The sequence below is a fragment of the Rhinatrema bivittatum genome, chromosome 6 (assembly GCF_901001135.1).
Source record: "Rhinatrema bivittatum chromosome 6, aRhiBiv1.1, whole genome shotgun sequence".
NCBI lineage: Eukaryota > Metazoa > Chordata > Amphibia > Gymnophiona > Rhinatrematidae > Rhinatrema > Rhinatrema bivittatum.
This window is the reverse complement of record NC_042620.1, coordinates 177,005,385-177,020,553: the sequence shown is the minus strand read 5'-3', so window position 1 is coordinate 177,020,553 and position 15,169 is coordinate 177,005,385. Positions and strand designations below refer to the sequence as shown.

Genomic DNA, 15,169 nt, shown 5'->3' with positions numbered 1-15,169 from the left:
ATATAGGGAGGAAGTGATGTCATCCAGCTTGGTGGCTGCTCAAGACCAGAGCTGCCGAAATACTTGAAGCAATCCTCTGCTAAAGTTTGAATTTTGTTGCTAAAACCTCAGAGTTTCAGCTTCTCACCTTCTTCTCATCGGCCTAGATGTCCGCTCAAAAGAAAATAGTGGTCTTAAAACAGTTCATTCACGAGCGCAGCCGCAGTGGTGGAGGAGGCCACCAATGAAAGCGGGTATATGGTCACAAGTGGTACGGAGGTAGGCTGCACTGACAATGATGATGCGCTGATTTTCAGCACTGATTTTAGGAGCTAAGGCAAGATATGTCAACGTTAAAGAAGAAAATTCTGGATCCAGTTGCCAAGCTCCACGGTGATTTCACTGATTTGGAGTTGAAGAGGCTGAAGCGCGTTTTGAGGAATATGATGCAGCTCTTGCACCATGGCAACTGGAGTGTGAGTCACTGATGAAAACTAATGGAGAACTGAGCAAGCACCTAGAAGACCTTGAGAATAGGTCTTAGCATGGTAATCTTCGCTTTTGCGGAGTACCTGAGGGGCCCGAATTTAGAGACTTCACACAAGTGTGAACCAGCATTTGCACACTTATTTTGAGACTAGATGAGAAAGGAGCTGAGCTTCCAAACATTGAACTGTTTAGAGCACACAGATCACTTGGCCAGTCCCGCAATAACGCTCTTTGTGACATTATTGTGTGTTTTCTAGCCATCATCTAGAAAATCAGAGCAGATTGATTGGAAGGGCCACAAGGTTGACATTTTCCAGGATCTTTCCCCTATAACAATAAGAAAGAGGAGAGATTTTAGGAACATCATAGCTATCCTGCATAAAGAAGATATAAAATATCATTGGCTTTTCCTTTTTATCCTCAGCTTCACTATTAAAAGTATTTAATCTTGCGTCAGCACGGTGGAAAAGGCCAACAAGATCTTAGCTGCAGCTGGTTTATTAATCCAGAAGCATGCCCTCAGTAGGGGATCATCGCCAGCTCAGATGCAGGAAGTGCAAGCCAGGTGGTAGAGAGTGACTAATGGAGGGCGACCATGGGGAAAAAAGTCTGGAGGCTCATCGTCATCTAAAGATGCTACCACCTGAGAGAGAAAGAATATTATATGTAATGATTAGGGATGTGAATCGTTTTAGGACGATTAAAATTATCGTCCGATAATTTTAATATCGTCTTAAACCGTTATGGAACACAATACAATAGAGATTCTAACGATTTATCGTTATAAATCGTTAGAATCGTGAGCCGGCACACTAAAACCCCCTAAAACCCACCCCCGACCCTTTAAATTAAATCCCCCACCCTCCCGAACCCCCCCCCCAATGACTTAAATAACCTGCGGGTCCAGCGGCGGTCCGGAACGGCAGCGGTCCGGAACGGGCTCCTGCTCCTGAATCTTGTTGTCTTCAGCCGGCGCCATTTTCCAAAATGGCGCCGAAAAATAGCGGCGGCCATAGACGAACACGATTGGACGGCAGGAGGTCCTTCCGGACCCCCGCTGGACTTTTGGCAAGTCTCGTGGGGGTCAGGAGGCCCCCCACAAGCTGGCCAAAAGTTCCTCGAGGTCCAGCGGGGGTCAGGGAGCGATTTCCCGCCGCGAATCGTTTTCGTACGGAAAATGGCGCCGGCAGGAGATCGACTGCAGGAGGTTGTTCAGCGAGGCGCCGGAACCCTCGCTGAACGACCTCCTGCAGTCGATCTCCTGCCGGCGCCATTTTCCGTACGGAAAATGGCGCCGGCCATATGCGTATGGCCGGCGCCATTTTCCGTACGAAAACGATTCGCTTCGGGAAATCGCTCCCTGACCCCCGCTGGACCTCCAGGAACTTTTGGCCAGCTTGTGGGGGGCCTCCTGACCCCCACGAGACTTGCCAAAAGTCCAGCGGGGGTCCGGAAGGACCTCCTGCCGTCCAATCGTGTTTGTCTATGGCCGCCGCCATTTTTCGGCGCCATTTTGGAAAATGGCGCCGGCTGAAGACAACAAGATTCAGGAGCAGGAGCCCGTTCCGGACCGCTGCCGTTCCGGACCGCCGCTGGACCCGCAGGTTATTTAAGTCATTTGGGGGGGGTTCGGGAGGGTGGGGGATTTAATTTAAAGGGTCGGGGGTGGGTTTTAGGGGGTTTTAATGTGCCGGTTTTGCGATTTTTCGATTTTTCGATTTTTCACGATTTTTCACGATTTTTCACGATATTTTACCCCCCCAAACGGCAACAATACGATTCCCTCCCCCTCCCAGCCGAAATCGATCGTTAAGACGATCGAGGACACGATTCACATCCCTAGTAATGATGACTTTTAAGAGGTGTCTTAACTTTTGTTTCATGCTGATTGAGAAAGAGGCTGTTATAGTGGTGGCTGTTATAGTGGTGTAAAATAATTAAGGGTGGTATTATAATACAGAGTATTTGATTAATTGTTTTCTATGTTTGAGGATTTGGGTTCTTTGGATCAGGTCACATTGGTCTTGAAGATGTCATTTCCTGAGAGGGAATGTTTCCTTTGTGGAAGAGGTGAATAACTGACAGGAGGTGTGACTGGAGAGGAGGGTAGGGGGATGGAGCATGCTATTTCCAGTGGTGGAATCACTCAAGTGGTTTTTATTAAGGGATTTAGGGTTTTCTGTGGGTATCCAGTCTGGTGCCTGGGGAAGATTATGCATCTATAATGGTCACGTTACAATAGCTTGTGCTCCCATCTTTTATGGTATAAGATGGCTTTGTGGATTATTATTTCCCTAAAGGTAAAGGGATTGAATTCCCCCAGAAAGAGGAGACTTATGTTGAGAGAAGCAGAGCATCTCAAAGTGGATATTTTGTTTTGCCAAGAAATGCATTTGCATAAAAGAAATGAACGCTTGTTAAGGTCTGGTTCCTACCCGTTTCACTTTTTTGGTTCCTATTCAGTTAAGAATAAATATGGAGGGGTGGGCGTTTTGTTTTCTAAAAATTTAGTGGCCGATATTAGATCAGTCATTAGGGGTCAAGAGTGGTGTTATATAATTGTGAAAATAGGGATACATAGCAAGATGTTTACTTTGGTTAAATGTTATGCCCCTAACACAGCTCAGAGTTCCTTTTTTTATTTCCTTTCATAAATTTTAACTGAATGGGTGGAGGGACATCTTATTATAGGGGAAACTTTAATTTGACCAGATGTCCATATTTAGACAATTCTAGTGGGTTAAACTCCTCATCCTCATAGATTGAGACTGAGGAACTTTATTTCTGATTGGGGTTTGATTGATATTTGGAGGCTGCATAACCCAAATACTTGTAATTATACCTTTTTCTCTAAGGTGTATACATCTTACTTGAGGATAGATTATTTTTTTAGTTGATAAATCCTTGGTTATGCTAGTCTCCAATGCTTACATCGGTCAACTAACGTGGTCTGATCAATTCCTAGTTTGGATTAAAATATATGTATTAAGGGTCACACAGGGAAGCATTTCTGGAGGCTGAAAGCCTGTTAAATGATAAAGATTTCTCTGCACAACTGCAATTAGATATTTGAGTCTGTTTACACACTAATGATACAGCCAAGATTTCACAAGTTGTGGTATGGGACTGCTTGAAAGCGGTTTTATGGGGTAAACTTATCTCTCGGGATTCACTTCTTAAAAGAGAAAGAGAGGAATGGAAATTGCAATTATTGCAGCAGATAGCTAGACTGGAGTTAAGGCATAAGAGATTGCTGGACAACTTACTGTTCGATAAACTAGTATTGCTAAGGTCAGAGCTTAATACCATGGAACTGGCAAAGATCTTGCATAGGATGGACCTAGTAAAACAAGAGTTTTACAGGTTTGGGAATAAGGCAAGTCAGATGTTAGCTAGAAGGTTGAAAGAAAAAATGTAACAAAACCAAATTTTAAAAATTAAGGATACACAGGGAAAACTGGTGTATAATGCTCAGAGCATAAAAGATCATTTTACACAGTTCTATGGGGATCTATATGCCCTGGATGCTACTATAACAGAGGACATGATAGAAACTTATTTGGCTAAGGTATCGGTTCCAGTATTGCCTTGAAAGGGACAGGAGATGCTCAATAAGGAAATCAGAGCAAAGGAGGTAGTGCTGGTGATAAAAGAACTTACGGTACTTTAGGTAAAACCCCAGGTATAAATGGGTTTGCGGTAAAATTTTACAAATATATGGATCCTGTTATTCTGCAGCCTCTAGTTTCCATGTTTAACTCTTTATTGTCAGATGGATGCTTGGTTCGAGTGGCAAACAGAACTGGCATTACAGTGTTGGCGAAGGGAGGTAGAGATGCAACCCTATAGGGCTCCTATCACCCAATATCTCTTATTAATGTTAATTTAAAAATTTTGGCAAAAGGAATGTAGCCCCCATTTTGATTCATACTGATCAATATGGGTTTGTACCTGGGACACTGGCATCTGATAATGTTAGAAGGGTTTTGAATTTAATTAGGTGGGCCCAATGTAACCAAGTTCCCTCTATATTACTGGCAGTAGATTCTGAAAAGACCAGTTGCACTGGCCATTTTTATTTCAAGTACTCAAAGATAGAACTAGGAGGGAATTTTATAACTTGGATCAAGAAACTGTATGGGGATCTTTCGGCTTGCATAAAAATGAATGGGGATTATTCATAACGTTTTGGTAGGTAGGGGTATCCGCCAAGGATATCCATTGTTGCCTCTTCTTTTTGCCCTCTCCCTGGAGCCATTTGCAGAGAGAGTTAGGCAAGTCTGGAGGTGAGAGAGGATAAATATCTTTGTCGATGACCTTTTATTTACACTGTTTGATCCAGAGTCTTCCCTTAGGAGATTGGTGGTTGAGATGGAGGATTTTGGAAGGGCATCTAGCTTCAAGGTTAATGAGGCTAAATTCAAACTTTTGAATGTATCAACTCATATTAGTTCAATGGAAAACATACAGGGGGTACATTTTAAGAAACAGCGCGCGCGTACTTTTGTTCGTGCCTGGTGCGCGAACAAAAGTATGCTGGATTTTATAAGATACGTGCGTAGCCGCGCGTATCTTATAAAATCCGGGGTCGGCGCGCGCAAGGGGGTGCACATTTGTGCACCTTGTGCATGCCGAGCCCTGCGCGCGCTGCCCGTTCCCTCCGAGGCTGCTCCGAAATCGGAGCGGCCTCGGAGGGAACTTTCCTTCCACGCACCCGCACCTTCCCCTACCTAATCCACCCCCCCCCCCACCTTTATTCTAAAAGTTACACCTGCCTCTGGCAAGTGTAACTCACGCGTGCCAGCGAGCTGCTGGCGTGCCATCTCCCGACCCGGGGGCTGTTCCAGAGGCCTCAACTGCGCCCCCGGAATGCCCCGGGCCGGCACCACGCCCCCCGACACGCCCCTGGGAACGCCCCGATCGTCGCGCCGCCCACCCGACATGCCCCCCTAGCGAAGCCTCGGGTCTTACGCGCGTCCCGGGGCTTGCGCGCACCGCCAAGCCTATGCAAAATAGGCTCGGCACGCGCAGGGGGTTTTTAAAAGGGTTACGCGCGTACCTTATGCGCGTAACCCTTTTAAAATCCGGCCCACAGAATCTTTTTCTTTAAGAGGATCAAAGGAGGGGGTGAAATATTTTGCAAAAAAGATAGAAACTTCGCTAGAACAGCTATTTCAAATGAACTGTACTTTGTTAGTCACAAATATCTTTCGGAAACTTACCAGTTGAGATAGGTGGGTTCTCTTTTAGATGGGACGAATAGCAGTGGTTAAAATGAATATATTGCCCCACTTCTGCTACCTCTTTCAGACTGCCAGTTCCAGTTCTGGATGAGGTGTTTTGTTAATGGCAGAGAAAGCTGTATAGATTAATTTGGAGGAAAAGACCTCCAAGAGTAGCTAAACAAGTTATGTATCAACCTAAGATTCGGGGTGGTTTGGGGTTCCTCTGTTACAGTGGTATTATGTGGCAGCCCAAGTGGTTTAAGAGAGTATGTTCCGGTTAGAGGTAGAAGGCAGGGGGGGGGGGGGGGGGGGAGGGCGGGGGGATTGCTTCATCTAATGTTGTCATTCATGGAATGTCATTCTACAGGGAACATTTAGTCCACATGCTGCAGTGTTGTACTATGTACAATTTTGGATTGCTATTTGTTATAAGTGTTAGAGATACACAGCACAACATATTGTTCTGCATTGCCTTATGTTATGCTGTTTTGCACTGGAATGACAAGCACATTCTTGGTTGTAAATTGTTTATTGTGAAATATTCAATAAAGATTAAATTGCAAAAAAAAAAAAAAAGGGTGCATCATCAAACTTCCTGTTCCCGCAGTGGTCCTTTCTTCCAAATCTTCTGGTCTTGCATAAGGAGAGATTACAGCAGTTCCCACAAAGTGCTGCTTCTGGGCTCTGATTGGGGAAGGAGCATGCCTTGAGCAGTGGTAAAGCCACCAGAGCTTCTGGAAGTCAAGGAAAAGTGACCTACATGCATGCTTCCCATGACTTCCATCTCAGTAGGCAGATTATGCAGTGGAGCCCCACAGGCATCATCTTGGAGCCTGTCTTTGCAAACAGGAAAACTTAAAGACAAGTTCTAGAGGCCTGCAAATCATTTTTTTTTGTCTTATGAAGTTCTCATTGTACTGCATGAATATGTTCCTTGCAAGTCAGATCATTTAAGATTAAAAAAAAGTTTATAAGCAGCAAATTTTCTTAGCGATCATAGAAAATAATGTCAGATAAGGACTGCAAGACACAACTAGTCAGTCCATTCCTGATGCAATACCACAGTGTCAATAAAGGGAGAGTTACTTTTTTTTTGGAAATTAAGGTGTGCATTAGATCAGGTCAATGGAGTACTCCCTTTGGAATAGAGTCCCCTGAATCACCAGTGGTTTGTCCTCCCTGGACCCTTTGCCATTGTGGAGAGGGACAAACTCCTTGGAAGAGCCCCGGAATCTCAGACTTGGTCACGGCGGCTCCTGGGTCGCCCTCTTTTTTTTTTTTTTTTAAGCGTTGAACTGTGAGATATCCCCCACATAACAGTTCCTTGGGACCAAGGCAGTCTATGAATAATAAGAGCAAGCCTCCTCTGGAAGATATTGCAGTATTTGTGGACCAGGCTTCAAGCATCCAAAATTGAATACTTATACCTATTGTGTGCAGAAGGTGTGCAACAGGAATAACTTGAAAAAGATTCTAGGCCTTGAGGAGGTAGAAGCTGAGCCTAAGATTCTGGGATTCTTGTGGAGTGCCTGCGCTGATGCCCCTGAACCAGGAGATGGTGCAAATTGTTAAGTCATATGCGTGAGAGAGATTGTAGTATTATCAAGACTCTGCTGGCAAAGGAAGAAAGGTTCCCAAGAGAAACTCTGGTGGTTCTCTCCTTGTTTCTAGCATCGGTGTTGCAAAGGAGTGATGTATCTCTCATTTTCTGGGAATCATTTGCGTAATTGGATGATGAATCCGTGCAGCCACTCACAGAAAGAGCTCAGCTTTTTAGTGCGGCCTGCATTCTCACAAGGCAAGTTGTTATAGTTTTCAGTCTGGAAACAAAAGAGCAAGAGACCATCAAAAGAGAGGTTAAGTGCATTTTCCACTTGTTGTCCATAATGACCATCAGCCTCTTCTTTATTTCTACCAGTAACTTTTAATTTTAATGAGCACAGGAATTTTTCTTTCCAGATACATTGCTTTATGTTCATCTAATTTGAATGTAATCTGTTATCTGTTCTGCTAAGCACCAGGGCAGTCCATATAAATGTCTATAGCAGCCTATGGCAAAAGTGCCATATGTGGCTCTACAGGATCCTTTGTGAGGTTTTTCTGTACCAAATAATTGTTAAATAGTCACTGAACCAATGGAGATAACTTGCGTTTCAGAGTATTTGAATGTGAATCTTTGAGACTCGACTTGCTACTAATGTGGGTCTTATTCAATAGGAAGTTTTTCCCATTTTGAACTATGGAAAATATTATTGAATAAGACTCAGTGAATGATAAAAGTTGAGTACCACTGGTCTGCAAATTTGTATCCTCCGAGCAGTTTGAGATCAGAATTGGGGGACTTAACAGAATTTTGTTGTAGCATTGTGTGATTGAAAATGCTGGAATATTCAGGCCTGGATTTGCCAATAGGCACACTAGGCCTGTGCCTAGGGCAACACAATTCTGGGGGGGACAGCAGGCCAACTGAACATTTGCTGCCTCTCAGCTGTGCTGAATCTCACTCAGCAGAGAACAGCCCTTTGCTTCTTGCTCCAGCCTTTCCCTCCTAGTGCACAAAACAAGAGGGAAAGGGGAGGCTAGAAGGGACAGCACAAAGAAAAACAGCTCTGTTCCCCCACCCCCCCGACACTGTACATCAGGAGGAGAGGGTTGAGGCCAGAACACTCAGCAAGGAGCAGAGAAAAGCCCTGCTCCCTAATCCAGCCCTTCTCCTCTTGTCAATTCAGGGACATGAGGGGAGGACGTGAGCTTGGAACAGACAGAGCAGAGCAAAGAACACTGTGCCTTACACCTTCTGCTCTGTTGTCCCTTGTTTGGGGGGGGGGAGAGTGGGGAAGTGGGGTGACAGCTCTAACAGTGCCTAGGGATGGCTAAATCCTAAATCTGTAACTGGGAATATGGTGAATCTGAAGTGCTTTCTGTACTAGAGGAAAATTTGTGATGGTAAGGGCATATTTAAGATAAAATCTGTCTGGTGCTTTTAACTTTTTTGTTTCTGCTTTTCTCCTTAGGTCTTACAGAATGCTCCTGATGAAATCTTGGTAGTTGCTTCTTCCACACTGTGTAATCTTCTTCTTGAGTTCTGTCCAAGTAAAGAGGTTGGTATGTCTGACTGAGAAGGTTTCTTTGTATTGTTGAGTTGTAATATAATAGAGTATAGTGACTTAATTCTTTTTCAGACTGTTGAACATACATTTCATAAAAAGGCAGTAGCTTTGTATTATTATAGTTATGTCAAAAACTAATATTTGGTGCACTGTAAACTTTGTGCATTTTGAATGCAAGAAGGAGTAACAAATGCATGTCCTGAATTAATTGAAAAATGTCTAGACGCTTCCACTGCATTAATAGCTTCTGCAGTTAGAGAATTTGGATCTTATTTTACATTATATTTGTTGTTGGGCTTATCTAAATATTGACTGAACTGAGGTTAATTTGCTAGGAATTCTGTGAACATCTGAAAATACTATTTACTAATATAACAAGGAAAAAAATGCATTATTTTATTGTATTGAATTAATGCAAACATAATTAAATGCAGTTTTTAATGTGTGATGTCAGCTTATTGTACTGTATTTTAGTCAGTAATTATTGAGTTCTGCACAATAAAATCAGAATAACAGATATCAGATGTATATAAACAGGTGAGTGGCCTGATGACAGTGCTATGCATTGTCATGCAGGAGAACCTGGCTCAATTCTCAAACTCTTCTTCTGTTTGTCAAGGTAGCAGGGTCTAGAGATGGCACAGAGGTAGTGTGCATACCCCCAAGGAGCAGAGAGAATCCCCAGCCATTGCACAACAGTGCCAACTATGGGTGGGAGTCCAAATGCACATGCACAATGTTTCAAATGGAGCTGTAATTTGTGGCTTCATACTGAGGACTCTTGCTGGGTTATAGATTGAGGAGGGTAGGGCTTGATTGGGGTGGGAGGAGGAAGATCTGGGAATGTAAGCCCATGCTGCCTCAGTTTCATAAACGGTAACCAAGTAAGGTCAATACATAATGAGTGCAGACCCTCTGAATAATCACATAAACATTATCAAAATGATCAGAGGTACATATGTTAAAATATTTATTTCCATTATCACCTAATAATTTTTTATTAGCATTCTTATACAAACTATCTTTTTAAAGATCTTCTTCATACCCCCCAACATGTGGTGTTTTCAACAACAAGCTATCCCACAATCTTAATAATTAAAGCATAATCATACCTCCCAATCGACGCTCACACATTCCCAAACACTCATACCATAATGCACTCATACACACTCATTAATACATGTTTCATTGTCACAAATAAAATTACACGTAGTAAGAGAACAAGCCCCCACTACAGTAAATTGTGCCACATAATACAATATGGAAGTTACCCAAAATCCACAATAAGGTTCAGTAATAACAATGACAACACAGAATTAGTAGATTGAATTCACAACTTCAATTGGCTTAACTCACACATAACTCAGATAATAGAAGGGCTAGGGGGAACTCTATGAAGTTAGCAAGAGGCAATTTTAAACTAATTGGAGACAATTCTTTTTCACTCAACGCACAATTAAGGTCTGGGGTTTGTTGCCAGAGGATGTGGTTAGTGCAGTTAGCGTAGCTGGGTTTAGAAAAGTTTTGGATAATTTCTTGGAGGAGAAGTCCATTAACTGCTATTAATGAAATTGACATAGAGAATAGCCATTGCTATTTCTGGCATCAGTAGCATGGGATCTACTTAGTGTTTGGGTACTTGCCATGTACTTGTAGCCTGGATTGGCCACTGTTGGAAACAGGATGCTTGGCTTGATGGACCCTTGGTCTGACCCAGTATGGCAATTTATGTTCTTATGTCTCAGACGGCCATCTTGGTTGGTGATGTCATCAACCCCTATTCCGTTTAATTCTGTTCCTGAACAAGGACAATAGTAAATGGCTTTGGTAAGAATGTTATAAATGCCTTCTCATATAGGTGCTGCTTCAGTGGTAATCTTGCCAACATAATGGCACTTTTGGAGACCATGTTCAGTACACATTATGGGGATAATTTTGTAACATCCCATACTTGGTCTTTATGTTATACAGTGGCACTCAGTGTTATCTACATTAACCATGCTATGCCTGTAAGTCTTAATTTCTGTAATCTGATTTGAGACCAAACTTTGTGAAAAAGTGGATTATCCCAGGACAAGCAGGATGGTAGTCCTCACATATGGGTGACGTCACTGGATGGAGCCCTATTATGGAAAACTTTCTGTCAAAGTTTCTAGAAACTTTTGACTGGCACACTGAGATCACTGAGCATGCCCAGCATGCCATGATCCTGCAGCCACAGGGGGTCTCCCTTCGGTCTCTTTTTTTTCCGCTTTGCTGATAGCCTCGCGTTTAAGGAGCTCTGTGAGTTCTCTCACAAACTTTTCCTCACGGAAAAATTACATTTTTCTCTTAAAAAATTCCCTACAAGGGTCTCCCTTCGAATGAAGCACTCTGTGAGTACCGTTCCGGGTAATTTTTCAGTCGGTTCCTGTCACCTCACATCGGTATCCGCAGGCCACCGACTGTTTCCCGGCCTTTATTTCAGTCATGGCCACAGGATTCAAAAAGTGTCCAAATTGCCCCTGAACGATGTCGATAACAGACCCGCATGAAATATGCATACTTTGCCTCGGTTCCAGTCACAATGTCCGCGCATGTTCTGCCTGCGCTCAAATGACTCCAAAGGGCAGGCATGCCCGACTGGATAAAATGGAAGATCTTTTCAAAAAAGCTACTCCATCCATTTCGACACAGTTGTCACCGAGGATAATTCCTCCTTCCACCGATAAACCTCATCGAGGAAAAAAAAAAAAACGGTGACTGTCCATCTCTGACTCCCTCTGGGGCATCTGTGGCTTCTTCTTCGATGGCTGGTAAAGAGCATCGAGAAAAATGATGTCACTGTCATCGGACCGACTCCATGCCAACTGGAGTAACAGATACTGCATCGGCATCGATGGCCATCGAGCCGATAGCTAAGCGGGCCCGGGTACATGAGCCTCCATGCCCCTCTGTACCTGAGGCACTGAGGCGGTCTCCACCGGGATCGGTGTTGCAGACTGAGCCACCACATATACATGTGGATGAGCCACCAGCGCCCACCGTACCTTCTCCTGTGATAGTGGACACGGTCCCAGTCTCCAGGGAAGAAGTGACTACCATGATACAACAAGCAGTCATCGAGGCATTCCAGAAACTGCAGCCTCCACTGACGCCGAGACCCATACCGGCATTGGAGCCATCGGTATTTGCGCCTCTAGTCAACAGACTCGATACCTTAATCAGTGCATTTCCTACACAACCAGCACCGATGGATCCTCTGATGACTCTGGCTATACCCATTCTGGTTTCATCAGAAGAAGAGGTCGTAGACTCGGACCCTTTACGTGGTCCATCCGGACTACAAAAACATCAACGACCAAAACATCCATCACTGCCTTCAATGCCTCTTCCTGGTCCATTGGGGGACACCGGACGTCGATTCCCATTGATTCCGTCGATGCCATTCGACTCACCATCGATGCCATTCGACTCACCATCGATGCCTGGCTTCCCTTCATCGATGCCAAAGCAACCTCCTGAAAAGTCAACAAAAATTTCATCAATGCCAAAACATCCTCTTACACAGGACACACTTTCTCCAGCTGAGTCCCATTTCCAACCCCATTATAGTCCATGGGAAGATGTGGACATGGACACAGATACAGAAGACCTCTTATCAGAGCCTTCCTGTTATGAACACTGCCCGTGAAGCTAATCCCCGCGAGCAGGCACTCACCTTCTCCCCATGCTGCCGTGCCCGACGCGGCTGGACGCCGCCAAAGTCGGGCCTTCCTGTGTGGCTGGAGCCGCGGACTCAGTTTCCTTCGCGACCTGGAGGCTGCCTGTCCTGTTCTGTCTTCACCGTGGCCGGAGCCGCGGACTTCCTGCCATCTCCGCGGCACGGAGCCGCCGTCGCCATTCTCTTTGCGGCTGGAGGCCACAAGCCCTAGGCTGGATTGGCGGCTGGGGCCTCCTGCAGCGGCTGGAGCCGCTGCTGTCATCGGGGCCTGTCTCCAGGCCCAGCCCTGCTCCTGCATTGTGGATGTCGGTGCAGGACCGCTGTCCACGGTCCTGCACAGCTTCCTGCTTCCTCTAGGCACGCGGCTGTGCCTCTCTTCTGAATTTAAAGGGCCCACAGCCGGATATGCCCCCGGCCCCACCTAGTGATCATTTCCTGTTCTAGCCCTATAAAAGGGCTGTTGCTGCTTTTCCTATAAAAGGGCTGTTGCTGCATCGGAGTGTCTTCAGTCCTGGAGGCTCCTGCCTGCCAGAGCTCCGTCAGGTCTTCTGTCTTCATCGTGGAGCTCCTCGTCTTGTCTTGTCGCCTTGTCATGCCATGTCTTCATTGCCTGAGGTCCCCGTCCAGGTATCCTGCTGTCTCATCTCCTGATGTCTCGCTTCCTGGTGTTCTAGCCCTCCTTGGTGTTCGTTCTTGCTCTGGAGCCTTCTGTCCTGCCGGTCGTGGATCTCCGGGTGACGGGTCGCCATCAATGGGAGATGCCGGCAGTGGACTGGTGTCCTGTGCTCCTGAGCCGTCTTGTCCTGCCAGCCTTTGTGGTGCTTCGGATGACATCAGCTTTGTCGTCGGAGTCCCATCTTGACTGGATCCTCTCCTGCGCTTGTCCCGCTCTCCGCGTGGTCCATGACCAGCCTCCTCGGGCTGTGTAGGGCACGCAGTGGGACAGGGTGGTCCGCGACCAGCCCATTGGGTCCACCCGTGAAGGTGGGTTGAGTAGGGCGCCCTGAGAGACAGTGCCAATGTCTACCTGCCCAGCTTCTTGTCTCGTCTGGACGTTGTCAAGTTCCTCATCTCGTCTCTGAATCCGTTGCATCAGCCTTGGTGTCATGTCTTCAACAGCCCTGGTGTCATGTCTTCAACAGCCCTGGTGTCATGTCTTCGTGTCAAGGCCTCCGTCTGCCCTCATCCTCAGGCCGGCCTGCTGCTCCATGCTGATCCAAGCGGCAGGTCCGAAAGGGCTCGGAACGGTTGGAGGACCGTTCTCCTACCAACATCATCTTGTTGTTGGAGCTGGGAGCTTGCAGGCCCGGCAGAGGGTAAGACCGTGTCTCTGCCATGCTGGGACACGTCGCCAACCCTCGGTTCGGTCCTGGATCCATCTGGGGTCGGGCCGAGGCCCAAGGGCACACTAAAACACCATTATGTAATACTTCCCCACAAGAAGAAAGTCCCCACCAGAAGACCTTTCTTTTGAAAATATTATGAAAGAAATGTCAGAAACAATACCATTCGATCTGGTTACAGAAGAGGACACCAGGCATAAGACACTGGAAGCCCTCCAATTCGTCGATGCCCAAGGAAGTCATGGCTATACCAATCCATGAAGTGCTTTTAGATCTGCAGTACTGCCTGTGGGAGCATCCCTGTACAGTTCCACCTGTTAACAGAAGAGTAGATGCCACATATCTTGTGCAGCACACACTGGGGTTTCAAAAACCATAATTAACACACCAGTCAGTAGTTGTGGAATCAGCACAGAAGAAAGCTAGGAAACAAAGTCCTCATTCTTCAACCCCCTCCCCGCAGGAAAAGAACAAAGATTTCTTGACGTCTTAGGCAGAAAAATCTTCCAGGGTTCCATGCTGGTGTCACGTAGTGCAGCTTATCAACTGTACATGTCGCAGTATCAGAGAAATTTATGGAAGCAAGTACAAGATATCACAGACAATCTTCCACAACAACAAAAAGAACCACTCAATGCCCTTATTCAGAAAGGCCTTGAGTCAGACAAACACGAGGTTTGGGTGGCATATGATTCCTTTGAAACCTCTGCATGCATGTCAGCTACTGGAATCAGTGCAAGAAGATGGACTTGGTTAAAGGCTTCAGATCTTTGATTAGAAATACAAGAAAAATTAGTAGATCTTCCATGCACTGGAGACAACCTCTTCGGTGATAAGATTCAGGATGCTGTCTCTCAATTAAAAGACCATCATGAGACACTACGCCAGCTCTCAAAGTTGCCTGCTGAACATCCATCCTCAGCACGAAAGCCCACAAGGAGAGATACTAGGAAGCCCTTCTACCAATCTCGTAGATACTACCCACCTGCATCTAGCATGCGGCCTTCAATACCACCTCAACGGGGACGTCCGCGCCAGTCCAAACAGGCCAGAACTCAACCAGCCCCGCAATCTGGACCGGCATCTGGGTTTTGAAGAATTTCCAGAGAACAGAACCCTCTCCATCAATCCCAGACCAGACCTGCCTGTCACCACAGGCAGGTCTGGTCTGGGATTGATGGTCTGGTCTGGGATAAGGCTCACCTTATCACCACAGATCAGTGGTGATAAGGCTCCAGTGGGTGTTAGCCATCTTGAACTGGGGATACCGTCTCAATACCTTAACCTCTTAACCTCTCCCCGCCCCCCACACCCTTGTCC

The 15,169-nt window shown here is 45.8% G+C and overlaps 1 protein-coding gene across 4 annotated transcripts in view; it reads left to right on the top strand.

Moving 5' to 3' along the window:
* The window catches only part of ARMC8 (armadillo repeat containing 8), a 311,684-nt gene that overhangs the window by 161,658 nt on the left and 134,857 nt on the right, over window positions 1-15,169 (top strand). For all 4 annotated transcript variants that reach the window (XM_029606184.1, XM_029606183.1, XM_029606181.1 and 1 more), the window contains exon 15: window positions 8,708-8,794. In XM_029606184.1, coding sequence (XP_029462044.1) covers window positions 8,708-8,794 — 87 coding nt within the window. The remainder of the gene's footprint in view (window positions 1-8,707; window positions 8,795-15,169) is intronic.